Raw genomic sequence first — 27,383 nt, 5'->3', positions numbered from 1 at the left:
AATTTCGTACCTAAAAATAAATGTAGTGTTTCATTGCCGCGATCCATCTCCTAAAGAGAGGTGAAACGAATAAGGAAAATGCTCAAAACGCTGATTTTGTTAGGTTCTTTAAAAACCTTAAGAGAGGATGTCAGCATCCATCGAACAAATTTGAAATATTGTAGCAAGTCGCCCAAAATTCGTTTTCCCTCCTACTTTCATATTTTGTAGCCCAATATGTTCTAAGAATTGTGGTGTAGTTTTTTTGTCAAAATATATTTCAGTTTTCAAGAAATGACTTTTCGTTCGACCGCTCAAATATGCAAATTTTCACCGTGAATATTAACCGAGTTGTGTGACCTCATGTAACGATTCCACTCGACCTCCGGCATATCTGTCAACATAATACTTTGTTTTATCATCTAAACTTAATATCCTGTCTCTATTGAAGCTGGCAAAGAGATATTTATTTTTTGGTGAATATTTTTGTCCGACATACTTTTCCTGTGGCGAAAAGTAGTATCAAAACAAAGACAGTTTTAACAATGACCGATATGACACAATCTACTGAGCTTCAAGCTTTTAAAAGACAAAAGGATGCTTATAAAGTTACCGTAAAATTTCCTTGTGTATTTGTATTGTTCTATCTTGAGACGAACTCAAAGTCCGCCAAAATTTACTTGATAGTGACTATGAAATATACATGGTGTGCCTACTTGTCGCTACCGTTAACTGGCACAAATCGCTACAATTTGCAAAAAAATCTAACGTAGCACTCTTACCTTGTTTAATAATACCATGAAATTGCGATAGGTCATGTGGGAGCCATGGGAAGTCCAGGGGACCCAGGAGCAGCTGGGGAACCCGGAGCTCCCGGTCTCCCTGGAGCACCAGCCACAGTAACATCTTACGAAGCCCCAGGTGGTACACCAGGTCAGGCAGGTAAGAACTTTAGCCTCTTGAAATAGAATTTAGTACTTAATCATGATAATGTTGACGATAACGACAGTGACTGAGGAAAAGTCGACAACAATACAATGAAAAGGACACTATCGATGACGATAGTGATGAATCGAAAACTATTCCTGTCTTTTGTAATAGAAGATGCATCATATGGGCAGGTCGTGAAACAAACTCTTGTTTACGTTTATTTGTGTTGCCTCAGAGCAAAAGTTTTTTCCAGAAACCATGTAATATTCACCTTGGTCACAAGCCTACCCATTTAAAAAAACTCTTTTCAAATGTGTTCCAGGTTTTTATTATGGACGCCGACACTTTAAGAACAGCTAAGTAATTCGGCAGCACATTCTTACCTAAAAAACAAGGTTCATAAACAGCCTGTGGGCGCCCCTGATATTGCTGAAAATTTTCAGGATGCCCTTCTGATGAATTTCAAATTCTTCAAGCAGTTCGCCAATTAGTAAATAGCGGACGAGTTGCTGGACGAGATTCAAAATGGAGGCGTCGATAGTCGATATGTAACTCTTCGCAACCTCAAAAAGATGTTGTGTCGTTACGCGCACTGCCCCTTTAAACAGACGAGTTGTTTGTTCGTGAAAGATGAAAGTCTACAAGGTCAAAGGTCAAACCGACAACGACCGTAGCTCATACCTGAACTTTCCCTCCGAACTAGGTGTTCAAGGACCACAAGGCCCACAAGGAGCAAGCGGAGCCATGGGGGCTATGGGAAGTCCGGGAGATCCAGGGGAAGCTGGGGCAGCCGGACTTCCGGGTCCTCCGGGTTCACCGGGTCTACCTGGGGTACCAGCGGGAACTTCCACAAATGACAATGCCTCAACGGGTGTGTCAGGTCCTGCAGGTCAGAGTTTGAATAAAATCTTAAGTGACTTGAAAGAGAGTAACCACTACGTTCTGAAATATTTTCTCTAGTTCCAGTTATTCTAGAATTTTTAAAATACTAATTTATTTTCTCTAATTTATGTTATTACCTTTAGGATCTCAAGGACCTCAAGGTCCTCAAGGGGCAATCGGGACCATGGGAGCAAGGGGAAAACAGGGAGATCCCGGTGCTGCCGGACAAGCAGGACCTCCGGGTCCACCAGGGCCTCCAGGTCCCCCCGCTGGGGCACAAGCATCAACATTTGCAGCCTATGGTGCACCAACAGGTACACCCGGTCAACCTGGTAAGGAAGTTTGAATTACATAAGAATGATTTCAAGAGATTTCCTGATTGGCCATACAAGTTTTATATTGGTTTTCGTTTTCTTTTTAAACCCATGGTTAAACAGGTTTATGATATTAATTACGATCTATCAGTAACAATTAAAACTTTTTATAGGACTTCAGGGGCCCCAAGGTCCTCAAGGGACTATGGGGGCCATGGGAGCTAGGGGAAAACAGGGAGATCCCGGTGCTGCCGGACAAGCAGGACCTCCGGGTCCAGCAGGACCACCAGGTCCCCCCGCTGGGGCACAAGCGTCGACTACAGCAGCTTATAGTACACCAGCTGGTACACCAGGCCAACCTGGTAAGAACGTTTGAACTACACAGGAATCATTTCAAGCGATATCCTGATTGCCTAATATATGTGTCATGTTTTTTTTCTTTTTCAACTCATGTTAAAATAGGTTTATGATATCAATTGCGGTATATTATTAACAATAAAAACTTCCATTAGGACTTCAGGGGCCCCAAGGTCCTCAAGGGGCAATGGGGGCCATGGGAGCTAGGGGAAAACAGGGAGATCCCGGTGCTGCCGGACAAGCAGGACCTCCGGGTCCACCAGGGCCACCAGGTCCCCCCGCTGGGGCACAAGCGTCGACGCCTGCAGTTTATGGTGCACCAACAGGTACACCAGGCCAACCTGGTAAGAACGTTTGAACTACATAAGAATTACTTCAAGCAATATCCTGATTGCCTAATATCTGTGTCATGTTGGTTTTTTCTTTTTCAACTCATGTTAAAATAGGTTTATGATATCAATTGCAGTATATTATTAACAATAAAAACTTCCATTAGGACATCAGGGGCCCCAAGGTCCTCAAGGGGCAATGGGGGCCATGGGAGCTAGGGGAAAACAGGGAGATCCCGGTGCTGCCGGACAAGCAGGACCTCCGGGTCCACCAGGGCCACCAGGTCCCCCCGCTGGGGCACAAGCGTCGACGCCTGCAGTTTATGGTGCACCAACAGGGACACCAGGCCAACCTGGTAAGAAAGGTTATCTTCTATCAAAATTGGTTGAAAGACTTGCGAATTGTGTGTTTAGTGTTCCTAATTAAAAGTTTAATTTGGAAATGATTTACCGCGTCATTTAACCTAATAGTGACACTCAAAAACTAATAATCAGCATGATTGTGAGAGAAGCACTTTAATTATTTCATACGTAAAAAGTGACATCAAAAATGATGATCAACTATACTTCTGACAGGTCTACAGGGACCATCAGGGCCCCAGGGAGCGATGGGAGCCATGGGAGACCCTGGAGCCGCCGGACAATCAGGACCTCCAGGCCCACCAGGCCCTCCTGAGGTACCAGCGGCTACACCTGCAGTTTATAGTGCCCCAGCTGGTGCACAAGGACCGACAGGTTAGACTCGAAACACGACTTCTGGAAATTCATGGAGCACACTGATACGGATCAAACCAAAAGACAGAATTCCGGATAATGAGATTTTCGATCGAGAGTTCAAACATGCCGAAACTGGTTTAAGAGTTTGAGTTATCTTTGAGTTATCTTAAGACCAATCTGAAAGAATTACAATCAGAACTGTAGAAATTTCATTTTCACTTACTTTCGACATTCAGTAAACCCACCCAAGTTCTAAATTTCTAATTGACTTTAGTGATCTATAGAAGATTTGATTTTTTTATATCTGGCAGAATAAATACGAGTAAAAGTGTAGTCTCTCTTGAGACGTTTTGACTGCAAAGTTAGTCAACTTAAGCATTTTTCCTTTACAAATATGATGACCAATAGCCAACTCATGATTAGCTCGTTCCGCAAGGAAGCGATTTTGCTTCCACGAGAAGTCCCTTTTTTCGCAACATACGTTTCTGAAAAGTATGTTGGTCATTAGGATGTTTAAAAAGGTCATACTTACTTAGTATGGTGAACTAGCGCACAACTAAGAATGAATAAATTATTTTCAAATAAACAAAAGTTGATGATCATTTTCAAAATGCTTTGTTTTCCAGGACTCCAAGGACCTAAGGGCCCCCAAGGTACCATGGGAACTCCCGGGACGATGGGACAGCCAGGGGACCCAGGAGCCGCTGGACCTCCAGGACCCCCAGGGCCACCCGGGCCTCCACGAGTACCGGCGGCGGATGTTGCACCCGTTTGCCCGGCGATTTGTGTTAAATTATGTGTTGGTATTTGTCCTACAAATAATTGTTGCAAAAAGTCAAAAATCCCAATCAAGAAGGTGCAGATTTTAAACAAAGGAAACATCATACCCGTAAAAGCTGCAAGCGCTACTCAAGGAAAGGAAGGCGTGCAAGGTGAGAAGACTCAGAGAGGAAGACTGATTCAAGGAAAAAACCCTAGTCAGAATATCAAAAGAAGCAAAATAAGGCACAAAAATAGTATCTAGAATCAATATAGTTGTGCGAAGATTCTCATAATATTGAACAATCTTGAAATTGTCTCAAATGTATTGTACATTAAATACTTTATTACATACCCCTACTATTTAACTGAAAACTACTTCAATAAATATGTAGAAACATACAATCATCTTATCTCCTTCATGTTTAAAACCATGCTTCTCCGACAAGTTAAGTCAGCGTTACTGGCGGTTTTGAGTGTTCTTAAAAACGACGCCGGAGCGCCTAAACCGCTAGGGGAACCGTCTCCCGCTTCGATCTTCTCGCGGCTTTACTCCTTATCAGTTTAAGTGCACGTATACAAACGCTGGTACGAAAGCTCTGGCAAGGCCTTTTTTTATTGATAGAGGCGAGATATTGGCTTGCTTTTCGAAAATGTGGTTTCCTATATTTGGGTAGGATAAATGAGGGTTTGCTTCCTTTTTTACAGTCACATGACCGGCCGAGAGAGGACTCAAATTGTACGATTATGTAAACTCGTTCCTCAAAGCAATAACGCATCGGCTAACTTTTCTTATCGTGGCTTGAAGTATTGTGCAATTTATTGTAAAGACCTCTCAACTCGTTACCAAACTTTCACTACCTTGTCAATGAACACATACAAGACTAATAAGTTTTTAGCTCTGAAGCCCAATGATAACACATGAATCTTTGTTACGTTAGTCCTTGGAGACCAAATCGTCATTATAGGTCGATTCCCGCTTTTTGTAATTTGGTAGGCAACGCATTTTTCACTCGAGAGATCAATTAATGGGTGGTTTATGCCTACCATCATAATAGCATCATTTAGTACTGAACAATCTGGCTCTCTTTTTCGACTTTTTCAATCGTTTAACCCCATTTTGCTTACGGTCTGACGTCATTGAAGTCGACACAGAAAACTTGCTCGTTCATTTGAAAAAGATAATCTTTTTTTTAATATTTGAAATTCCAAGGGTGCAATTGTTACCTCTAGACAACATATTTATTCCAATATTTTCTAATAAATTATTTTTTTATAAAAAATGATGGGCGTCGTTTCGTAGCTGAAAGCTTACTTCTGTGTTTTTTGAATAAACAACGGCCATCAGTATTGTCATTTGTTGTACTTATAAGGGCTAGGTTATAATTACAGTCATTAAGTACACCTAAGCACATTGTCCTATTAACAGCTAGGTACTTATATTGATACAGCCTTCCCATTCTTGTCTCGTCAAACAGAATATTGCCATCAGAAACACTGTCGCAGCGCCCTTCCTGCGAACGCAATGTAAACAAATAAACATATCGACATATAACCATATTCCTATGCATTACGGGGAAAATCGCTATTATTAGTGTAATTTGACACAGGAAAACTCAATTGAGCCGGGAAGTTCCTTTGAAGCTAGTAATGTAAAGATTACAGATAACACTCACTCCATACAAATAAACAACGTCTTATGCGTCTGACGCTTTTCCTAGAATATTTATACTTAAAACATGGTCACAAAATATCATTTACACAAGCGACTGAAAATCTAGTTAATAACCTCGTATGGATGGACACTCTCTCAAATGACTGACACTTTCTTAAAAGTATTTAGTCTGCAAGCATGGTCACAAAATTTCGTTCGAATAAATACTGACGTCATTTCGTCAGTGTCTCTAAGGGTGATGTGCAATCAGCTAGAAACACCCTATATTGTAATCATGAAGCACTAGAGTTAATATTCGGACTTTCTAAATTCAGTAAATAAATATCATTGATTAAAATTATTTGACAAAAGAATTTTTTTCATTATATGCTTATCAGTTTTTTAGTGAATTCATTTTAAATTACGATCCTCTCAAAGCTATACTTACCTCAAAAGTGACCATGGCGTTTTTCACCACTTTTAATGTATATGTAATGTTTTGGTTATGAATGAACTGGATACAGATTTTCCCTCCTTTTTGAAACAACTCAAATCCTACCGCGAAATGAAAAACACTTGTCAGCGAAAAAAATATGAAATAACAGCATTCAATACTCTAAGATTTTCTAAGAAAGTGCATTTCGAGACATTTGCATTCAGTCTTAGTAATCAAGTTTGTTGTGAAACTAGAATTAAGCCCCAAATTTGCTTTGTCATAAGTGGCGCGACTTGCAAATTGAAATGCGAATTGCTCTATTTGAAAACTTTCAATATTTGAATTATCTACTCAAAAATATGGCAGCTAAGCAAGCCTTCAGGAAAATTTTGGTTTATAGAAAAAAATATAGAACTTGAGGCTATAACGAGTGGTAACTTTGAAGCTATACCCTTTCACTGCTTTGGTAATGATGAGCTGATTTCCAATTTTAGAATAAGGAAAAACTTAAGGACCGTTTCCCAAATAGAATTTGCACAGCCCGCATCAAGACCTCGCATACATATATTTCATCAGCCATTTTAGTGTGTAGTATCGAGTTGACGCGTTGTGCCATGTTTTGACGAGCCCGTAGGGCGAGAGAAAATACATACGAATATAAACAAACGAGTACAAATACTCAGCGATACTACACACAAAAACGTCTAATAAGATATTATTATCCAACTGCTTTTTCCCTGCTGAGTTTTTCTGCTCATTTCTCTTAAGGTAGGAAAAGCAAAGTGGATAGAGAAGCGCAGCGCGCGCAGCCGACTGGTTAAACAGCCTCTTTTACAATAAAAAATAACCAACTGTCAAAATAACCGTACAATATCGAAGGATATTCTCTACTTTGTGCAGTTGAATAATAACGACTAATACCATGGTTTTTTTTCTATATCAAACATGCGCATCAAATAAATATTTTTTCATGTAACTCTTTATTCAAGCTTAAGACGTAAACAGAAACCTGAAAATAAAAGAAACAGATCAGAGGACTCTGTCTACTTTGAGTGACCAATCAGATTGTAGGATCTTTTACTTCGACCCAATCACATTCATTTTAAGCCCAGGAAGAGTAATATTGCGCTACCAAGTTTCTTAAAATGCAATATTGACATAGAAAATATCATATCTTAAAGCAGATAAACAGGAAACTTCTTGAGGAGTTATTTGGAAGTCTTTTTTAATCGAAAACTTGGGCAAAAGCTGCTTTGAAAGCCACAATTTGATGTTAACCCCTCAAAAGGCGATTCCCCTGATACCAATAATGTGCCTTCGTCCAGACGTATTTATTTAACAGATGTTTTGCATGTGATACCATCACGATCATGATTTTCGTTTCCTCGAGGGGATAATTTTTCATTTGGTGGAATTAAGCCCTACGTGACGATGACAACGTCTGTTTAGAGAAATAGTATTGGCCCATTTCTTTAAAAAAGACGTTGTCATCCTCACGTAGGTTTCTAAGCTTCGTTAATCGCCAGGTATCCATCACAAGCTCTATCTATAAGCTTTGGTGTTTTGACTGCGCTAGATGTTTCTTCGTAACACAGCCCCAAACGTCTGTGATGATGCATTTATTTTGGAAGACGTACCTTTTTTCCCCTCGCCAATTGTTTTTGGTTTTCGAATGATCAGGGGGAGAAAGTAGGACTGGGCAAGGCGAATTTGTTCAAAATCATTTCCATGAATTCCAGTGTTGCTACACTGGAGCCATGTAAATTTATACTGATAACAGCAAATTTAAGGCTCATATTTAAGACAAATGGTCGTAAAGGTAGAATCAGGGATCAGTTGGTACAGTGTAACCAAAGGGAAAAGCGTAAATCATTATCTTGGTTCAGTTAAAATTTTTGTCCGTGAACAACGACGAAAGAAAACTCAAACAAATTCGTTTGGTTATTTACTTACTCGTTGAGGGGTCTTTGGTACTTGAACCATTGCACCTTGCCTCGCATCGCTTCTTCTTTTCAAAGACTGTGCATTGTTGCACTCCAATTTTCACAAGGTTACCTCCTTTACAAGGCTTATGGAGTCTAAAATGAGATTGAAGCCTCCAAAGGGTCTGATTTTGTAGGCTTGTCCTCGATTCGATTTTCATCATAAGAACCACGAAGCACATGAAAATAGCCTATTGATAAAATGGTATCAACATAAACCATTGAATTGATTCTAATCAAAAGATAAGCCTAAAAAATTTACAGACAGACTTAAGTAAACAAAAATGAGATTTAGGGAAGCAACAATCTCTCTTATGAACCCACATACGTGAGCGTACAAAATTGTTCTCAACTCCATCTTGTAAGATCTCCTTCCACGTAGAGGTGAGACTAGACACTTTTGTAACGACTGCAGTGTTCTTAAATAAACGCAAGATTGCACATCATAAAATTCCTATAAAAAGGACTAACCGCAATTCTATGTAAGTGGTTAACTTATTCAGCGTGCGAGTCAAGATCCCGGAAAAGGAATCGCCCTCAAGCAAGTTGATTACCTTGAAATAACCGGAATGCCACAATTTGGAAAAGGCTTAAAGCCGATGATATTGCCTCTTTGTGGTTAGAGATGAGTTAAAAAAACAAATTGGCTAGGTCAGACGTCTCTGTCGTTGGAATATTTACAACATGCATGTATGAATCCTTCAACCGTATTCTTTTTAAGCTTTATTTTTTTAACAGAATGCATGGTTCCATGCATGGCAGTGTTTCTGAGCCCTATTAATAGTAGAAGGAATAAAAGTTATCCTCACATATCTTCCGCCTAAGCCATGGAGAAACCACCTTCATTTCTGTGTTTGAATTTGTGTAGAGAAGTTCTGATAGAAGTAACAAGACTTGTCAAAACTGAGAAACTCGACGGGGAGGAATTGGTGTTTGAATTGGTGCGTAAATCAAAGCCAGCATGCAGTGTTTTAAATAGGATCTTTGCACATTTCCACGTGAGTGAGGAACTGCAACGAGCAAGGATTTACTAGTGACCTCAACGAGGGCAAGCCTAGATACTAGAAAATGACATGGCCTTGATTTCGTTTTAGGGTATGAGACCTGGAGAGTTCGACCCCGTCCTCCTCCTCGTTTATTTATTATATCAATAAGGTGTATTTATTTATTTGATAAAAATGCGTATCAAAAATTTACAAGATGAAATTTACTTAAATATATTAAAATAAGCGCTTGCAATATAAAAAACTACTAACGTGCTAATTCATATCTATAAATAAATATATTAAAAAACTTTTTCAAAAATTTTCTTTTTCTATGTATATTTTCGTTCGAGTTCTTTTCTTTCCTTCTCCTTGAACGTTGTGAATGAAGAAAATGTTGGATAGGCCATGTTTATCCTTGTTAAGTGTAATCAATAAATTAAATAATTCTCTTCACTGAAATATTTTTCAATACTTGACCGAATGCCATCGATTACAAACCTTTCCCTTAGATGCTAGTAATATTTGTAACTAGGAAAGTAGATGAGTAAATATTTTGTAGCCAACATACACGCTACATAAAAAAAATTACCTAAAAAGGAATGCAGACATGCTTTTGATAACCATTAAAGCTTTGATCCTGTTCCGCAAGTAACAATCTAACACCGTAATTAAGGGGTCCTAAAAATGCTATATAAAATATGTCTGTGACATGCCACACGAAAAATAAAGAGGTAAGTCATGTACCCATTTGAGGGTATAATTTCAATAATATTAATGGTAAAATGACCCAAAACCTGACTAAAAAGAAGTAAAAAGTAAAGAACTGTTTCTCTTTAAGACAACGACACCACTTTTCATGAAGAAAGTCGATTTTTTTCAAATTATCCCCAAATTACCAATGGTGCATGTTCTTTTGCCAAAAACTTATATTCGCTTTCTATGTTTCCTAAACAGACAACGCCTATCATTTCCATCGGCTCTTATAAGGGATAAGGTTACACCGCAGTCTCCAGGTACGCCTAAGCACAAAGTAGTATTTCCGACCGTGTGTAGATATTGATATAGTCTTCCAACTCTTTTCTCGGCAAACAGGAAATTGCTTTCAGTGGTACATCGCTGTTTCTGTAAATGTGATGTAAAGAGATGTATTTATCGCCATTTGGTTACAACTCAAGTAAATGGTGCGTACCTCGCGCGCCAGTTGGCAGCTCAAAGTCGAGCAGCAATGAATTACTCGCATCCGAGAAACGAAGAGAAACATTTTGGTTTCCCGTTTCGTACGGTACCCAAGGTTGTAAATGATAATGATAATAAAAGTAATAATAACAATAAAAACAATTTTAATAGTTTGATTCTTTAAATGTTTCACTTGCTAGTGCGCATGTCTAATTAATTATTTAAACTATCGCAACGGTACTATGATTGCAAAATTCTTATTTGTGTTAAATTGATAACGCAATATTAACGTAACGTGTAGAACAGATTAACTCAGTAAACTGATGATGGCATGAGTCATGCCGAATCATGACTTTAAATAGTATTTTCTTGAGGTTAAAATTTATTTCAATAATAATAACAATAGTAAAAATAAGAGTACTAATAATACTAATACTAACAATTCTAATAATCATAATAACAAAGATGATGATGATGAAATCATCATCCAAATATCAAAGCCTTGAAACCTGGAAGGAAGAGGTAAATTTGCTGATCGTGTTTTATGCCTATTTTGTTCTCTTACCCCCAATTGACAAACATTTATCTTTTAATTTGGGCGTGGATGCTCGTAAGTGGCCTATTACGTGATTTCTCAAGTGTCTGGTAGAGTGTGTTTCATTCATCTTTAAACAATTAATATGTAGACTAGTGAGTCCTTTTGGAAATAATAGCCTATCGATGAGTTAAATCAGCTACTTACATAGCTAATGTCATATAAACAACAATGTTGGACGTCTGTGAGAGTTACAAGCATTAATCATCTTTGGACTCACCTCAAAAGTGACACTCGTACCATTGACAGCTTTTAATGAAAATTTCCTGTCAAGGTCGTCGGAAAATTGAATGCATTTTTTTCTTCTTAATTGAACCAGTTGGAAACCTTCAAAATTGCAAGAGTACAATGGTTAGATAGAAACTTGTCTGGAAGTAATACGATGTCAAACATGCCGGTATGTACTTGGTTTGTTTTGTAGTACTAAAGATTTTTTGATTGATAGAATACATTTTAAATGTATTGTATGCGTCACATCCATTTACGAAATATACGTGGGCGAGCCATGTCTCTCGTGACATCGTGGGTGTTTTCTTGACTTCTTTCCTTTTGGAGTGGTTTTTCAAATGTAACGATACAATTTAACGCACGAACGTATGTCCACAAGGCGCCAAGAGCTATCATTCACAAGAACATAGCGGAAACAATTGTATGTTAGTCATTCGCCTCGTTTTCAATTTTTGATTAAGTGTTTTATCGGGAAAACTCTTGGAAAACTATCACAAGTCAATATTGTAAACTTTTTAATTAAGCTTGTTGAAAGATGCTCTTATTAAAGACTCCTTGTTTTAAGTTAAGTTGAGACTGAAAAACCTTCATGAAATAATGAGCACTTAAGATATTGTAAACTTATCTATGACTTTTGTTTGTACGAAACTTAAATTCAATCTGGCAAAATGCTTCTATCTAGTACTTTAATACATAACTAATACCTTTTTTTGTACAGATACAGTTACATCTACAGTTACATGTATATCTGAAGTTGTACTGATCAATACTATCGAAAATAGCTTCATTTTAAAATACGGACCAGATTTAACCAATTAGAAAATAATAATCATCTTTAAATGAATTAAGCTAAGTTACAGTTACTTACTCGTTGTGGGATGTTTGGTATACCAGCCATTACATTTTGCCTCGCACTTCTGCTTCCCGCTAGAAACCGTGCATTGGTTTGTATCAATTTTCATAAGGTTGCCTCCGTTGCATGGCTTTTTCAGTCTAAAATGAGAACGAAGCCACCAATGGGTTGGTCTCTGTTGATTTCTCCACGACATAGCATCCCTCATGAGAAAGAAGACAAGAATGACCTGTAAAGGAAGGGAAAAAATGGAAATAAAAGAATGCAAAATAAACATCCCCCCAATTTTTTTTTGGAAATAATAAGAAAAACTTCAAGGGCAGATCATACAAGATAACCTAACGAACATGTGGAAAAATGACCTCACGTACACTAACACGCAAAGTTCTTCTCAGGTCCATCTGTTGCAACACCTATGCAGAATTACCTACCTAACTGGTTAATGTAACCAAGCACGTACAGATCAATTCTTTTAAATCTGCAGAATTGCGATGACGATATCTCTATAAAAAGCAATATCGTTGTGTGGTGAGCAGATTCAGGAAAATTCACTACCCTCAAGCACTTTTGCCAAGTCATGACGTTTTGCCTGCCGTAGTTCCTAAACATTCACAAGACATGACAAATTTTTATATTTTTATAGATTAATTCACAAAAATGAATTCAACTTTCCTTACCAACTTGCCTCATGGCACATCTTATTGCCAAATCTATCTTTGCAGAATTGATATCATTTCGAGGAGATGATATTTCCCAATTGCTTTTGATCACTCTCGCTCTATTGTTAGAAAAGGAGTTTCAGAGAAAATGTGAGCGACCTCTGTACACTTAAAAAAATGCTACCCCTTGTAATATAAATAATTGTCGCACTTCGTAACTCAGCGACAACATCTGTCGCACTTTTTAGGAAAATTTGTATAGTTGGTCAGAGAGCAAACAGACCCAATAACAACCGTCATCCTCATTAACTATAGTAATAATATTATTATTATTGAGAATACAACTTTTTACTCTTCAGAGATTATGCGTTATTCACTGGCAATCAATTTGTTGGAATGCCTAACTGAGCTGCGCAAAATTAAGTCAGTTTGATTCTTTCCGTGAATTTACTCATGGGAAGGATAGACACCTTTCATAGTAAAAACGGAGTTCACATTTATATACCGGAGTTACGGTAACTAGTTTGTTTAATAGGAAAGTATAAAAGTGTACAAAGTGCCTTTATGCTTCCACGGATAATATCAAATATTAGCACTGTTTGCTTCTGGCTAATTTAAGGGGGGGGGGGGAGAACTGAGGGAAGGTTTAAGACAGTAAAAGTGTCGGTATGGAAGAGAACTGTTTGAGTGTGTATCTTTCACTTTCAAGATGACGTTTTCAGTGTGACTCGCAAAACAAGAAGGACAAAGATTTAACTACTTTTTACGCCCACAAATGCAATAATAGCTTTGCGGTTAATGAAAATTACTTTCCGTAACAATCTTGATTGATGATATTTTTGGAAAGCCAAATGTTTAAATGCTACTAGTCATGAAAATGATTTGAGCCGACTCCTTAATTCAAACATTGAAATCCTCCGAAGAAGTACATCGCTTTTTAAATCTAACTTTTTTCTTTAATCTCGTTCTCAAGGATGTACTTCAGTGCGCACGTGCTTTAAAGGTAGTAAATGGATAATCCATCAAACCTGTCACGACAAATTGTATGCTTGTTGGCCACATTTCATACTTATGTTTTCCTTAGTGGAACACATCACGAGACACCAAGTTGTTTAAAAATTGATGTATAAACGTTTATTAAGGAGTATTACGTGATTATGTGAAAGAATTCAGGATTTATTTATGGCCCTAACTCATCCGGTCACGAAAGTTAAGAAATTTCGCTCGATAGCCTGTATTCCCAAAAAATGTCTTAAAAAGAAATTTTGCCCATAAAATGATATTTGCTCATAGAAAAAAATATAAAAAAACTCAACGTAGAACATAACAGAGCATAATAAAATCTGATCGAGGGTGGCTTCCATTTCAACTGGATTTTTCATATCCACCGCACACTATGCGCACAAGAGGCCTTCTTTAGAGTTTGCAGATTTGGGTAATGAAAGTGTAAACACTCAAAACAAATCAAACTAATCCCAAATTAAGCAACACTCAAACTTCATCATTCAAAGTGTCCACTTAAATAATACCAAAGAATCTCTTATCACGTCTACTTGAATGACTAACCAAAAATACGATGACGCCTAATCTAATAACCCATTAACACCAAATCAAAAACATGCTTTAAAGATGTTTTGGTAAACACGGTTTTTCACTGTTTTCTTCAAAGAGCTCACTGAAACTTATATTTGTCGAATTTAAGTTAAGCACTTCGAGGATGCAAGCCAGTAATTGCTTGAACTCCATGTGAAGTTAAGTAGTTTTATGTTTCTGTTGTTACGGGAAAATTTAAATCGGTTAACTACAAAGAGACATTTTCCTCTTATTTTGTTATGCTATTCAAATATTGTGAATTAAGAGAAAAATAGAACCACGCATTCGATTGTACCTAAGGAAGTACTTTGCAAAGCTTTTTGTATTACATAGACGACCGTGTGGCGATTACATCACGATTGTGTGGCGATTACGAAGTTGAGAACGCTAGAGGTCATGTCAGTTCTCGAAATGAACTGAAATAAAGTTACTGTGGAACCAAACACTGTCTAATCCTTGACGTCCATAGCAAGTTCGCTTGAAGCAGGTCTCCGTGTACCAAGAAACCGTAACGAATTTCCGTCCCCACTGCAATTAATTGCAAGTGGTCGCTACTGAGCTATTTTTCCCTTTTATTGTTGCGTTCCCCGCAAAAGTCCGGTTAGTGCGAAAAACCTATCGTCACACTAACTTTTTTTCTATTTAATTAAACGTGGTTTAACTAAACATGTTTAGTCGATCTGAGTTGGGTATAAGTTACCTTCACTTTATTCTAAACTAGCAAAGACTGACTATGTCTAATGTTTGTGGTGAGGGAGGGCAGGTGCACGTCATAGCCTTAAGCTATACCTGAGGGTATTGCTGTCGACAAACGTTTCATCAACGTAAAATTTTTGTCTTCACTCGTTCAACTGACAATTATTGGATCTAAAGATTTACTTGACTTGATCTAGCGAAGATTCACTATAATGATTCAGATTACATTTAAGTTCAGTTTAAATTCTTTTTTCTCCATGATAATTTTCACATAGTTCTCTGCAACAAGGATGCACTTCACACTTACTTTTTTAAAACTTTTGGTGTATATATTGCACAAAGGTTTTGCTTTTATTTAACAAATAGAGAAGCCTTGATTGTGCTCTGTTCTGTTATAAAGCACGCAGGAGGCGGCTAGAGCACTAAAGAATTCTTGGGTGCTCTAGCTGCTTCCTAAGTGCTTTATAACAGAACAGAGCACAGTCAAGGCTTCTCTATTTGTTTTATAATAAAGAATCCATTCAATTCTCCAAGCATTACTTTCAATTTTCAAAACAAACTTTATTTCCAAAGCGAACAACAGTGTCGTCAGCACGCTCTATACTCTCATAAAGCACGCTACAATAAGCCAATCAGAATCCCTGTTAAAATGGTTCAAATAATCTGATTGGCTGTACAAGACTAAAGCTGTCAAAAGTGTCAAACCATCAAAGTTAAAAAACCATCAAAGTTCACATTCTGCGATGGTTTACAAACTGAAATAGTCCGGCAGGTCGAATTTAACACTTTTGCCTGAAGTTTTTATGTCTCTAATACAGAATCTTGAAGTGAAATATGCAGTGAAATTCAGCTGAATTATGGCTCATAAAAACACGCGAGTTTCTTCACATGACAAGGTAGAAAACAAACTGTTCCTTTGTGTTTTTGAATGAACGACAGACAAATTCACCGGAACATGAAGATCGCTCGGGATGACAAAACTCGGCTGCAGTGACTGATGTGACTTTCCACTCAATGCATCGGAAAGGATGTCAGAGCAAGCTCTTATTTTTTCACCCGAAGGGCGGCCGATGTAGTTTCTGAGGCTTGCTTTACTTTGATGACCGGAGATCGCCATGATGAGCGAGCCGCGATGGACTTCAGCATGATCATATTCGCTCAGACACCGTCATGATTGATCCTTTGAGGATTTTCGTATCTGCTCACGTTTTGATAACGTAAATCATGGCGCCTGGTATGTTTACAAACGTTTGTTTGGTTCTTCTGTTGCTACTTGCTGGCTCGCTTGTTCCGAAATTTCACTTTCCATTATCGGAAAAAAGCTAAAAAGAGGTCCCGGAAAAGGTCGAACATAGTAAAATTTGGCAGATGGCGTGACAGCTTTAGTTCAGCTCTATGCTCTAAGTGCACGCTCTCAGCCAATTTGGTTTGGGTCGATCCATAGATTACCTTATTTTCTTTAGGCGTCTTGTTCAGTCATGTTCATATTTTCATGTACTTTAATAATGACAACCTATTTCAAACAAATCATACTCTTACTCATTATATTTTATATTATATTTACCCTAATACTGGACCAATTAATAAATATGTAGTCTCTAAATCTTTTTTATTATTATTTATTTTATTTTTTCTTAGCTTTTATTATATATAGTCCTGAATTTTTAAGCTTGTCAAATTCTTATATCACGAGCATAGGGCCCAGAAGATTGGGAGACCACTTGATTAAATGATCTTATCTTATCTAAGGGCCTGCTTACATGGAGGCAGGGAACCCCATAAAATAAGAAATTATATGAACAGGTGGGTTACCCCACCGAGACGGGTCTCCCACCTCAATGTTAACAGGCCATTAGGGCTTGTTTACATGGAGATGGGGGACCTAAGGTAGGTGAGGTAACCTGCCTAGGTGGGGTAACCCGCCTGTCCATATAATTTCTTATTTTATCTTGATCACGTTTACATGATAGGTGGGGTGACCCGCTTAGGCGGGTTGCCCGGTCTGCCAGGCAGGGTAACCCTGTCAGCCGGAGTTACAATTTGCCACGTAAACGTCTCAAGGTGGGGTAACCTGCCTAGGCGGAGTTGCGTTCATGGCAAAAAGCTCAAAAGCGAAACACGTTTGTTTTAAAACTTTGTATATTTCTTAGCCGTCTCATGGCAGAAATCACCAGAAACCGCAACGGACACACAGGGAGTATAAAATGTTCACATTTCGGAATAGTTAGCGTTGTAAATCGACCATATTTCGTTTGCCAAACTATTCCTCGCATTACGAGAATTTGTATTACGTCAACGGTTCCTCGCGTAACCTAACACCGCGTGACACGATGCGTAACACAACGCATGACGCTTTCATGAATAAATACATGTGTCCGATAATTAATCTTTCGTCTTTCTCGAGACATGAGCTTGGGCTGCCCATATTAAAACTCCCTTCTTGCAAGCGCAACAAAAACCTTAAGAAATCTCACCTCAGCACCCCGGGGTTGTAAGATTTTATGTAAAAGCGTTTTATTTTTCGACCATGGTAAGGCGGGTTACCTCACCTACGTACACCTGTGGTCCCCCAGCTCCACGTCATCAGGCCCTAATACGTCCTTCATGTGCGAAAGTTTTGGCTTTTTTGTGATGTTTAAGAACTCACTCATAGATTTAGTCATGATATAGAATTAGAATAAAAGTGGGCTTAAGCTTAATCTTTTGATTTGTAAGTCGTGAGTAAGATATATTTTCTGCACCGATACAACCGTTGGGTTGCAGGGAGCATTGGGCTCTCTTGCGTGACATTTTGTGGAATGCTGGTCAAGTTACTCGTTCGAGTAAAAAGCGAATGCTTGATTCCACTTCCTCTACGGTGGCCGCAAGAACGCAAAATCTTTAGATGTTTTAAGTCATCTATAATATACTGGATATCATGGTTTGGTTATTTAAACAAAGTTTAGCCGTTGCTCGCCTTTGCTAGCCGTTGGTCATATTTGCGATAAGAAAGGATCATTTAAACTTTAAAGCTAGTCACTCTTTCTAGAAATTGTAAAACTTGACTTATGCTATGGCTCAAGAACAAGTATTTTAAGCAGACGTATTCAAAATTTCAGGAAGGGGTAAAAAATGATCTACCATACTGCTTAGTCTACTTTGAGTGTAGTTTACGCACTGAAATCAGTCGTCCGTGCACAAGTGGTTTCTATTTATAACGCGTTTGCTGCAACTTTAATGTGTCATTGTTATAACTCTCTTTAAAAGGCATGAAACAGCCGTGCCAGATTAGGTAAACCTACAACACTCGGTAAGACCGATACTGTGGTTAAGATTTGCTGACTGTCTTTCGTTTGCTTTCAGGAAAAAAGCTTAACACATATTATGTCATTTGTTTACAAAGCAATGAAGGAATAGGAAGCCAATATCCTTCCAACTTAAGTTCCATCAATCACCCACTGTGCGGCGTCCATTTGTCGCATTGTAGGTCAGGGGTTACATCCTGTTATCGTTAATGATACGCAGTTTTAACGTGAATTTTATAGGTATTCGTAATTATCATAGCTATATTAAATTAACCAACTTTGTGCCGCTCGCAACCGTACACCGGCGTTTGTCACTTTTGTGGTACAATTACAATCTTGAGCCATACACGAATGAAGAAGGAAAAATACTAGGATTTAAAATTGAACATTGTCTCTATTTCCACATGCAGGTCAAATCGTTATCGCTTGCTGTTTATTCCTTTATCTAATTACTTATTCAATATTTTTTTGCTTTCATGATTTGAATCAAGTATCCTTTATTGTACTTTATATCTTGTGGTGAAGAAAAGCGTAAAACCTTGTAGAAAAAACCTTTGCGCAAGAAACCGAGAACTAACAACAATTCGATCCTCGTGTGACTTAAATTCAGACAAAGTTCCCAGCTTTAACATCACTAATTATGATAAAATCGTAGGTGAGTAGAATTCAAGAGTGGATCTTCCATCAGGTGGCTTTTGGAGGGAAGAAATTAAAGAGCAAAGCCAAACGATGGGGACGCACTCCGACGCTAGCAGTTGGACCTCGTAATGAATCAAAGAGGGACGAAACTTCCCACCAGCTCAAACGAGACTGAAGAGTTTGCAACATCACACAAACAACATATTGGAAATCTAACGTAGCCTGTGTACAGCCGCCCCCTACCCTCCAAATGAAAATATGGAAGAGGTGCCCTTCCTACGGTTTACGATACAGGTTATCAAGTTAAGGATCAGTTGAACCGCTCTTCAAGGAAATTAAGGCAAAATCAAAACATTGAATATCATAGGATCGTGTAAAAAACAATCACTGACAAAACAGGGTTAGTTGTGGAAGATATATTGAACAATATAAACAATTCAAAGCACAAACAAAAACAAACAAAAGAAAAAACAAACACACTCCAAAACTATTAGCATTGCATCGTATTTGTCCTTTTTGCTCGAGTGCAGAATAGCGTGACGACTTATAAGAACGTGTAGGAGGTTTCACACTTCCTAGAAGTTTGTTTCACTCCCAGTTTGAGAACTCTTATCTTTACCGACTTAAGACTGGACATAATTTTCCAAAATTGTCAAATTACATAGCTACGTATTCGAGTACAATAATTGTGATAGTCAGATAAACTACAGTGATTAACTTTGGACACTCTTCTGAAACTGAAAATGTCCTTCATTGTTCTTCTCCTTACCCAGATATACATGTCGAGGCACGACGATGTTTAAATAACTCCAGTTTTGAGGTATGCGGTAAGCAAAATTAATTATTCCGCTTCTTGAGGTGAAAAATTGTTTACCTATTTTATAACTACCATCATCTTCAGCAATTTTTTCTCACAGCACTCCCAACTTGGATTAAACTCCTACGCATACGCCCTCAGCCGGGCTCACGACAAGTCATTTCGGCATAGATGCCTCCCATATGGGATGCTTTCTGTACGCAGGTTAAATATTCTGGTTTTTTTAGCTGTCTCTTTAGATAGAGGCTTGTAAAATTCATGATTTCATCCTTTAAGTATAGACTAGTGCATTTCCATACAGTCAAACGGATGTGAACTGTAATTAATTGCTCACGAATAATCTGAAAAGCTTTTATTAACTCAATTTCGATGCAGAATCGAACGAAATATTTTTGGATTCACTCGTCAAAGTTTATAATAACTTTATTTGCTTCAAGCTGACGAAGTAAGGGCACAAACTTAGTGACTATAGAATCCTAAAATTGAAGGCTATAGTAATTAAAAGTACAAGAAGTGACAACATTGATGTGGCGAAGTCCCCCTCCCCGTCCTCCTACACAATACAGAGGGGTATTTTGTTGTGGTTTTGCTTATTGGGCGACATACTTGATATTTCAGACTTTATGGAGGAGGTGAAGACTTAAAAAATGAGAAATATTTAATGTATACCATAGTTTTGATCATTTTTCTCACATTAGATTACATCACACCTCAATGATTAAACTCCTACGCACGCGCCTTTAGGTTCATTGGAATGATGGACAACAAGTCATTTCGGCATAAATTTCTATTCTGAAATGCTTCTCATACACAGGTTGGATTTTCCGGTTTTTCGGTTGTCATTAAAGAGGCTGGAAAATTCATGATTATATTCTCAAGGAATAAGATCAAACGGATGTGACCTGTTCTTGAATTATGACGGACATTTCTGCTGAACCATACAATCAATACAATTTCATTTTGTTGCGGTCTTACTTTAAGGCTTCATGATATGAATATTTCAGAGTTTTTGGAGGAGGGTAAGACTTGGAAATATAATTAAAAGGAAAGGCAAAAACATGAATTTCAGGGAACAATATTTGGTTTTGATGTACTTTTTCGCCTGTGCAAGCCTGCATGAATTAAAGCTCGTTTCACTAGTTTCACTGACTTCTTAGAGACATTTACGAGTTCGCCTATAGACTGATCTCTAACGCGTGGATGGAAATAATTTTCTGCACGCATAAACCAGTTTATTTTGAACTATCTTGTACATGAATACAATTTGTTTAAATTCCATAGCCACCTTGTCAGTAACATTCTGAAATTTCATTTTCTTTCTAATTTAGGTCAACCGGAAGGCAAAGCCATGCCTTTTTTAAAAAAATACAAACAGATTGTGCAAGACGTTACATCAGTTGTCTAACCTGTAAATAAATGAATGTGAAAATTCAATTGTGTTTGGTTTGTTTAAATATTTTTTTTTTGCCGAAACTCTTGATAAGAAAGTAAGAAAAGGCAGTGCAAGTAAAATTATTGAGAATATATGGGAAGTACTAAGCTCCTTATCGCCCACTTTCAGTTTGATTGATTTCAGGAAATCTCTCTTTGCTTGTTTATGTAATGTCTTGCAACGTTCTGTATTTTAAAGTTATCAACCAGAGCGACAAATTGGTTCAGATGGTTTGGATGTTTTAGACAATTTCATAAAGAATGTGCAAGAATTTGATATCTTTAAACCAAACCACTGTTAAGTTTTGCCAAGAGGCATGAAGAAAGAAGACAAGAGAAATTAATTTTTTCTGCGAACGCTGTTGGTTTTGTTTTACCTGTTTCCTGATAAAAACTGAGTATGTCAAGAAAAATTCAATTAATGTAATTGGGCATCAATTGTAAATATTGACTGTGTTAGCAAATCGTATAGTTATTTTCCGCTATTTTTGACTCAATTTTAAACGATAGGGTGCGTAGATTAGTGCAGGGGAATATAATTGAGTGAGATAAAATTTTTTTCATTTTTTCAACATGAGGGAGTGAAAAAATTACGATTGGAAAGTTATTATAAATAGAAGAAATAATGTTCAAACGTCCGCAGTCAGGCTTTGGTTTATACACTAATGATCTTTATCGAAATCGTCGAAGAGTACTACCATGGATGTCAAGCATATATTTCTGGTAAGCAAATGTAGTACTTATTTCTTATTACCATCAATTTGTTATTGGGAGTTATCTCCTTTTCCTTAACATGATTTCAAGGGAACAACTTAGATTTGAATTGATCACTTATATTATATACAGCTACCAGATCTTTTTAGTTATTTCTTTTCACTACATCAGATGCTACCGATAACTTAACAATTTTCGTTGGGTTCTGAAACTTCTACCCTATTCACAACAAAGTGAGTAAAACATGTCTTAGAGCTGTTTGATCAAACACTGTTTGAAGTTGTTTTTTCACTGAAATTGCTTGAACTCGGTTTGTCAAATTTAGCACAATGAAACTAGATTGCTCAGACCCTATGCAAAATTAAGTTCTAAAGTTCTCTATAGCAGATTTTATTGAATAGGGCATTAATGGCTTACCTTCTTAGATGATATGGTCAAACAACTTGAGAAGCTTTAGGTAATGCTCGTTGCACGTTACTTAGGGCCATGGGTTTATCAGTTTAATTACTGTCAAATGCAATACCCTCATTAAATAAACTCTTCTACTTCTACCACTACTGCTGTGCTACACAGTAGTGAACTACTAGTACTACAACCACAACTACTACTAGTACTACTTCTACTACTACTATTACTACTACAACTACAACTACTACTACTACTACTACTACTACTACTACTACTACTAATACTACTAATACTACTAATACTGCTAATACTACTAATACTACTAATACTACTACTACAACTATTATTTCTACTACTATCATTGAGGTAGGCTTCAATTTTTTTCGGAGCTCATTCGGTTTTGTTCTATTTTATATCAATTTGCTTTTCTCACATGAATGTTTCAAATGAAAGGGCGTGTGAAATTCTCTTAACACCTGTATGCTACACAGGGAATTCGCAGGTTATCTGATTCCGAGATTTCCGCTTCTGAGCTAATTAACGATGCCAAATCAGCTTCGACAGTTTTTAAGTTTTGCTGCGTTGTAGTCCACAAGACTAAAGTTATATTCATAACTCTAAATGATTAACAACTAAATTGGCAATCAATTAAAGGTAATCCCTTTCCTTAAGGTTTAAGCTTAATAAAACTCCTACTTGAAAATTGATTGACCAATCACATGAAGCGAACTACACAATGCACTGTAATAGGCGGGAATATTTCGGATGTGATAGAAGGAAACATGCACTTCCAGAATACTCTAGTAGTGTAACCTCACAAACTCCAACGCTATTCAAATTATGTTGGATGTGTCACAATTAACATTACAAGACATGGTCCGTTTACCGTATGCAATCGAGGACGCATTAATAATGAGGCCAGAATATCCGCTGCATACCTTACTATGAAATTAGATGAATCTGATATCTGTATCTGTATCTGGTTTTTTTTTCTGGGTTATCTTACTGTTGTTCTGGAATTGGGCGTGATTAAAATAGGTTTTGTTTGTTTGGAAGTTTACTACACTTGTACTGGGTGATTTGATAATTGTTATGCAATTTTCAATTTTACGGAGCCCTTGAAATTGTTTATGTTCCGTTCAATATCTGTCGTCAATGATTACGTGAACCCGATTAAGTGTTTCCTGTTCGCTCAGTGACAACATTCTCTGAACAGGTGGTCACGTTTGGACTCATAATACTCATTGTTGCCGTATCAATCCTTGAAAAAGTTGATAAACCGAACTATACGCTACTAGACTCAATTTCTTAAATCAGATAGATATTGGCAGAATAATGACAATAATAAAAATAATAATAATAATAATAATAATAATAAAAAACGGTGCGAGTCATCCTCAGACACACTCATCAAGATCATTCTCGCAACTTTCTGGTTTTTTTTTTCCATGTGGTCGCTGAAAAATAACAAGAAAATAAATCAGAGGATAGGAGATCAGGTTCAGTTAAGTACTATGAATACTGATCGAACAAGAGATTATATTCTAATCCTATCAAACTAATAATTTCATCAAAGTAAAACAAATGATGCTGTCATTTCTACTGGTAAATGAAACAACGGCTATAATACCCTTCTGAACCTTCTGCGAATTCCAATATTTTATAACTGACGGCACATAATCTTTACACAAAACCCGTACAAAAACAACCCAAAAGCTGAATTGCATGTCTCAAATTTCTCTATTGTCAGATATCACTTGCAATCATACTGGCAAGCAAGGAAGCGCAATCACGAGGACTGAGGAGGAGCCTTGGCTCGGTGTTTCGGAGATTAAAGCACTGCGACGGAGGCAATCTGATTAGGATTAACACCAACACCTGTGAACATGTTATAAATGGAAAGAGACAGTGTAAAGTACTCATCAATGGTAGAACTACTAATGACAGTTACACACGTGAGTATTACCCAAATAGAAATGGTATGGTGTTATTTAAAATGATACGTGTTTGTTCACTGAGCAGGATAGATAACTATCGACATGACGAAAAGGGAATACCACCACTAGTTTCCAATACACCCGGACTGATCTACCTTGATTGTTCTTTAGCACTTTAACTCACAAGATCTGTATGTTTATTAACCGTTTAACTACCATGATCTCATTAGTTATTCTCCTTACTATCTGCTATATAAATCTTGTGATGTTAGTTCGGAGCATTTGGTGTGGGATCAACTAATAATTCCTTAACTGATATTTTTATTTGTTCTTATCACTTGTCCGCTTAATATTGTATTGATAACGTAAGGAAAAATTGTGTTTTTGTTGCCTATGGGAGTTAAAGGATTAACCCTTTTAGCTGCTTTACATTTTCTTGTAAATTAGTTATGAGAATTTGGTTTTAGGCACAATAACTTCTACCTGAAAAGTTTGAGTATTCTCTTTACATGTTTGCGGGATAATTTATGGATATTATAGAGACACGACATGTTAATCATTTCCGGGAGTCAAAGGGTTAACTGTGGTGTCAGTGATGGAAACCTGCTTTAACAATCTAAACTAAAATTTCAATGTCATTTGTGTACTACATCATCATTGACGACCACTGTTTTGAAAACTGTGTCGTGATTACTCAGTCCATCTTGGCTGGCAGAAAAGAATAGTCCACGGAAATGCTCAATCCAAACGCTCTTGAAAATAAATGAATAACAGTAGTTTCAATGATTACATCATCATTGAAAATCGTACTGAATAAGAGTATTTCTCAAAAGAGAATTGTAAATACGCACCAGAGCAGAGCAGTTGGTGTAAAAAAAATTAGTAATAATAATAATAATAATAATAATAACAATAATAACGATAACGACTGTTGCAGGAAGACAGGTGACATGGTCAACTCAAATTATGCAGTCCCGTTTACACTAATGATTTGATTATCTCTTTTTTTCCTTGCAGAATTTGGGACCGTGAAATGTAGAGGCAAGAAGCTTATACAATTCTATGACTCCAGCATCACCTATTCTTTAAAAGTTGTAAATGAAACGAATGTGGTTTTTGAGGTGAGTTGGATAAATGTTAACCTAAAATGGAAAGGAAAACCAAGTTATGTAAATCATTGTGATATAGTGTTGACCTGTTCGACATTAAATGAATTAAGAAAACATTACATTCTGTTCGACTGCCCTTAAAGTTGATTTTTCAGAATCCTATCTGTTTTTCTGGACTTTCCTTCCTTTTTCGCATACTGTTCAGCTATATGTCAGCTAATAAAAAAACAGTAAACATAACAAAAAACTTAAAAAAAATAATGACAAAGACCACGAAAGGACACTGAGTAATATGAAGAAAGGGAAAAAACAACGCAACATAAAACGACAAAGTCTAGAAAAAAGGTTTGGCGCAACAAATAAGCTACAAAGACAATTTTTATCAACGAGCTTTCACGAAACTCTCGCTAAAAACATTTTTTTTTTACTTGCTGAATGAAGATAAAAATATTTTTTTTCCTTTCTAGGAGCATTCATTGTGTGACAGAACAACCAGTGATAATTTCCTATTTCAAGAGGAAAGGAATAAGACTGGTGTATTCACGTACGAACACAAATCACCCACTTCTGGTCAGACCAAGTACCTCGGAGTCAGTTCTGATTGTACTGATAGGAATTTATACATTAATTGTACAAACAAAACAGAAGGACGATGTTTCTTTAAAAAGTACCGTAATGGTCGTTGAAATTTGTTATCTCCAATTGAAAATTTACAATAAATCATAGTTAACATGTTTTGTCTTTTGCCTCTTGCTAATACAAAAAGATATCAGCATGGGAAGTCTGAATTGAAAATCTTGAGCAGCGATCAGCGACGCGAGCTGCGAGTTAACGTTCCCGGTGCTCCACGTTCCTTTTCTGTCAAGCCTCAAAGGAATTTTGGGCCCAAGATTCATGATAGACAATGTGGATATTGATCCAACAATCTTACATAAATTAGCCGTTTAATAGGAAATCAAAAATAATAATAATAATAATAATAATAATAAAAAACCAACAGGCTGTCTGCAATTAGTATCTGCTTTGGATAGATGAAAATATGCCGAGAAGAAAAAAATTGAAAATGAAGAGCAATATCTATGGGTTATTGTTATTAATATGTTAAAATGTATATCAAGTTAAAGCTTAATTGAAGTGATGACCATCTCGGGTGTCGGTGTAATGCATTTACAGCTGGTATCGTGAAGAGAATTTGAATTGTAAGTGTAAATGTCATATTATTATCATTGGAAAGGAGTTGTTAATGTGTTTGTTAAGATTATATATTGCGACGGAACCTCGGTCTTTCAACCAGAACATCACCGGCACTTTGACTCGGAAACAGAAATATTGTCGTTGGTGGTTGTCTGCGTAAGCTTCACGCACGTGTGAGCACCTGACCACAGACCATTTCCCTCAACGATTTACAGTCACGAAACATCAATAAGAGATTTACCATTAAGTATTGGTTTTGGGAAGTACGGGAAAGACTCGATTTGGAAACACTATATTAGTCCTTTAAGCGGGTTGAACAACTATTGAAACAGAGGAAGGGCAAATCAAGTTGAAAGAAATAAATGGAATAAAAGGCAATAAAGAAAATAAATATCCAAAAGGTAGAGTAAACGGGCCACAATTTTTCGTCTGGAAACAGATCCCAAACTAAATACTCGAGTTATGTTGGATGAGTAAGGTTATCTACCCACAGCACCACATCAACTTAGCCAATAAACCAAGGATCTAGAATCTAGACGATGTTAGTTCAAGTCGTAATCATTCCGAAACAGCGCACTACCCTCTTTAATTGCCTTTATTCAGGGCCATGTAATTGACGGCATATTGACACCTTAAGTGTTGAACAATTATTGCGAGGTTTGTAATACTACAGAAATATGTAGGGAAATTACTCCTAATTGAACTTGTACGTGTACAGTTTACGG

General features: G+C 37.2%; 4 protein-coding genes across 5 annotated transcripts in view; 2 read left to right on the top strand and 2 right to left on the bottom strand.

Moving 5' to 3' along the window:
• The window catches only part of LOC113672409 (uncharacterized), a 9,191-nt gene extending 4,519 nt beyond the window's left edge, over nt 1-4,672 (top strand). The window contains exons 6-13 of one of the 2 annotated variants that reach the window (XM_089183565.1): nt 793-921; nt 1,613-1,798; nt 1,935-2,123; nt 2,279-2,467; nt 2,618-2,806; nt 2,959-3,147; nt 3,368-3,526; nt 4,135-4,672. In XM_089183565.1, coding sequence (XP_089039691.1) covers nt 793-921; nt 1,613-1,798; nt 1,935-2,123; nt 2,279-2,467; nt 2,618-2,806; nt 2,959-3,147; nt 3,368-3,526; nt 4,135-4,532 — 1,628 coding nt within the window. In that variant the 3' untranslated portion in view covers nt 4,533-4,672. The remainder of the gene's footprint in view (nt 1-792; nt 922-1,612; nt 1,799-1,934; nt 2,124-2,278; nt 2,468-2,617; nt 2,807-2,958; nt 3,148-3,367; nt 3,527-4,134) is intronic. The other variant, XM_089183566.1, reaches the window with a different exon arrangement.
• A 509-nt stretch (nt 4,673-5,181) lies between these two features.
• LOC113672414 (uncharacterized) lies at nt 5,182-8,812 on the bottom strand. The gene is made up of 4 exons (XM_027188694.2): nt 8,668-8,812; nt 8,311-8,530; nt 6,370-6,476; nt 5,182-5,781 (listed from the first exon to the last, which is right to left on the bottom strand). Exons 1-4 carry the CDS (start codon nt 8,695-8,697, stop codon nt 5,533-5,535), a joined length of 606 nt encoding a protein of 201 aa, XP_027044495.2. The 5' UTR covers nt 8,698-8,812; the 3' UTR covers nt 5,182-5,532.
• A 727-nt stretch (nt 8,813-9,539) lies between these two features.
• On the bottom strand, nt 9,540-12,605 carry LOC113672419 (uncharacterized). The gene is made up of 4 exons (XM_027188701.2): nt 12,549-12,605; nt 12,193-12,406; nt 11,317-11,423; nt 9,540-10,447 (listed from the first exon to the last, which is right to left on the bottom strand). The coding sequence occupies exons 1-4, from the start codon at nt 12,576-12,578 to the stop codon at nt 10,250-10,252; spliced, it is 549 nt and encodes a 182-aa protein (XP_027044502.2). The 5' UTR covers nt 12,579-12,605; the 3' UTR covers nt 9,540-10,249.
• Nucleotides 12,606-21,879: 9,274 nt separating this feature from the next.
• LOC149040400 (uncharacterized) lies at nt 21,880-26,198 on the top strand. Its single transcript, XM_089182400.1, has 4 exons — nt 21,880-22,019; nt 24,169-24,373; nt 25,373-25,476; nt 25,932-26,198. Exons 1-4 carry the CDS (start codon nt 21,996-21,998, stop codon nt 26,148-26,150), a joined length of 552 nt encoding a protein of 183 aa, XP_089038526.1. The 5' UTR covers nt 21,880-21,995; the 3' UTR covers nt 26,151-26,198.
• The last annotated feature ends 1,185 nt before the right edge of the window (nt 26,199-27,383 follow it).

Source organism: Pocillopora damicornis, chromosome 9, assembly GCF_964200805.1.
Source record: "Pocillopora damicornis chromosome 9, jaPocDami1.2, whole genome shotgun sequence".
Classification (NCBI taxonomy): Eukaryota; Metazoa; Cnidaria; class Anthozoa; order Scleractinia; family Pocilloporidae; genus Pocillopora; species Pocillopora damicornis.
Note: the sequence above shows the minus strand (reverse complement) of the source record. Positions and strands in the feature narration are given on the sequence as shown.

Bases quoted from the DNA above. Each gene is read 5' to 3' on its own strand.
- LOC113672414 (XM_027188694.2), bottom strand. From the start codon at position 8,697: ATGGAGTTGAGAACAATTTTGTACGCTCAC. The intron at 8,531-8,667 runs GTATGTGGGTTC...TTTTATCAATAG, and splicing joins GAACAATTTTGTACGCTCAC to GCTATTTTCATGTGCTTCGT. The intron at 6,477-8,310 runs GTAAGTAAATAA...ATTTCGCGGTAG, and splicing joins TACCAAAGACCCCTCAACGA to GATTTGAGTTGTTTCAAAAA.
- LOC113672419 (XM_027188701.2), bottom strand. From the start codon at position 12,578: ATGGACCTGAGAAGAACTTTGCGTGTTAGT. The intron at 12,407-12,548 runs GTACGTGAGGTC...CTTCCTTTACAG, and splicing joins GAAGAACTTTGCGTGTTAGT to GTCATTCTTGTCTTCTTTCT. The intron at 11,424-12,192 runs GTAAGTAACTGT...GCAATTTTGAAG, and splicing joins TACCAAACATCCCACAACGA to GTTTCCAACTGGTTCAATTA.
- LOC149040400 (XM_089182400.1), top strand. From the start codon at position 21,996: ATGGATGTCAAGCATATATTTCTG. The intron at 24,374-25,372 runs GTGAGTATTACC...TTTTCCTTGCAG, and splicing joins TACTAATGACAGTTACACAC to AATTTGGGACCGTGAAATGT. The intron at 25,477-25,931 runs GTGAGTTGGATA...TTTCCTTTCTAG, and splicing joins AAACGAATGTGGTTTTTGAG to GAGCATTCATTGTGTGACAG.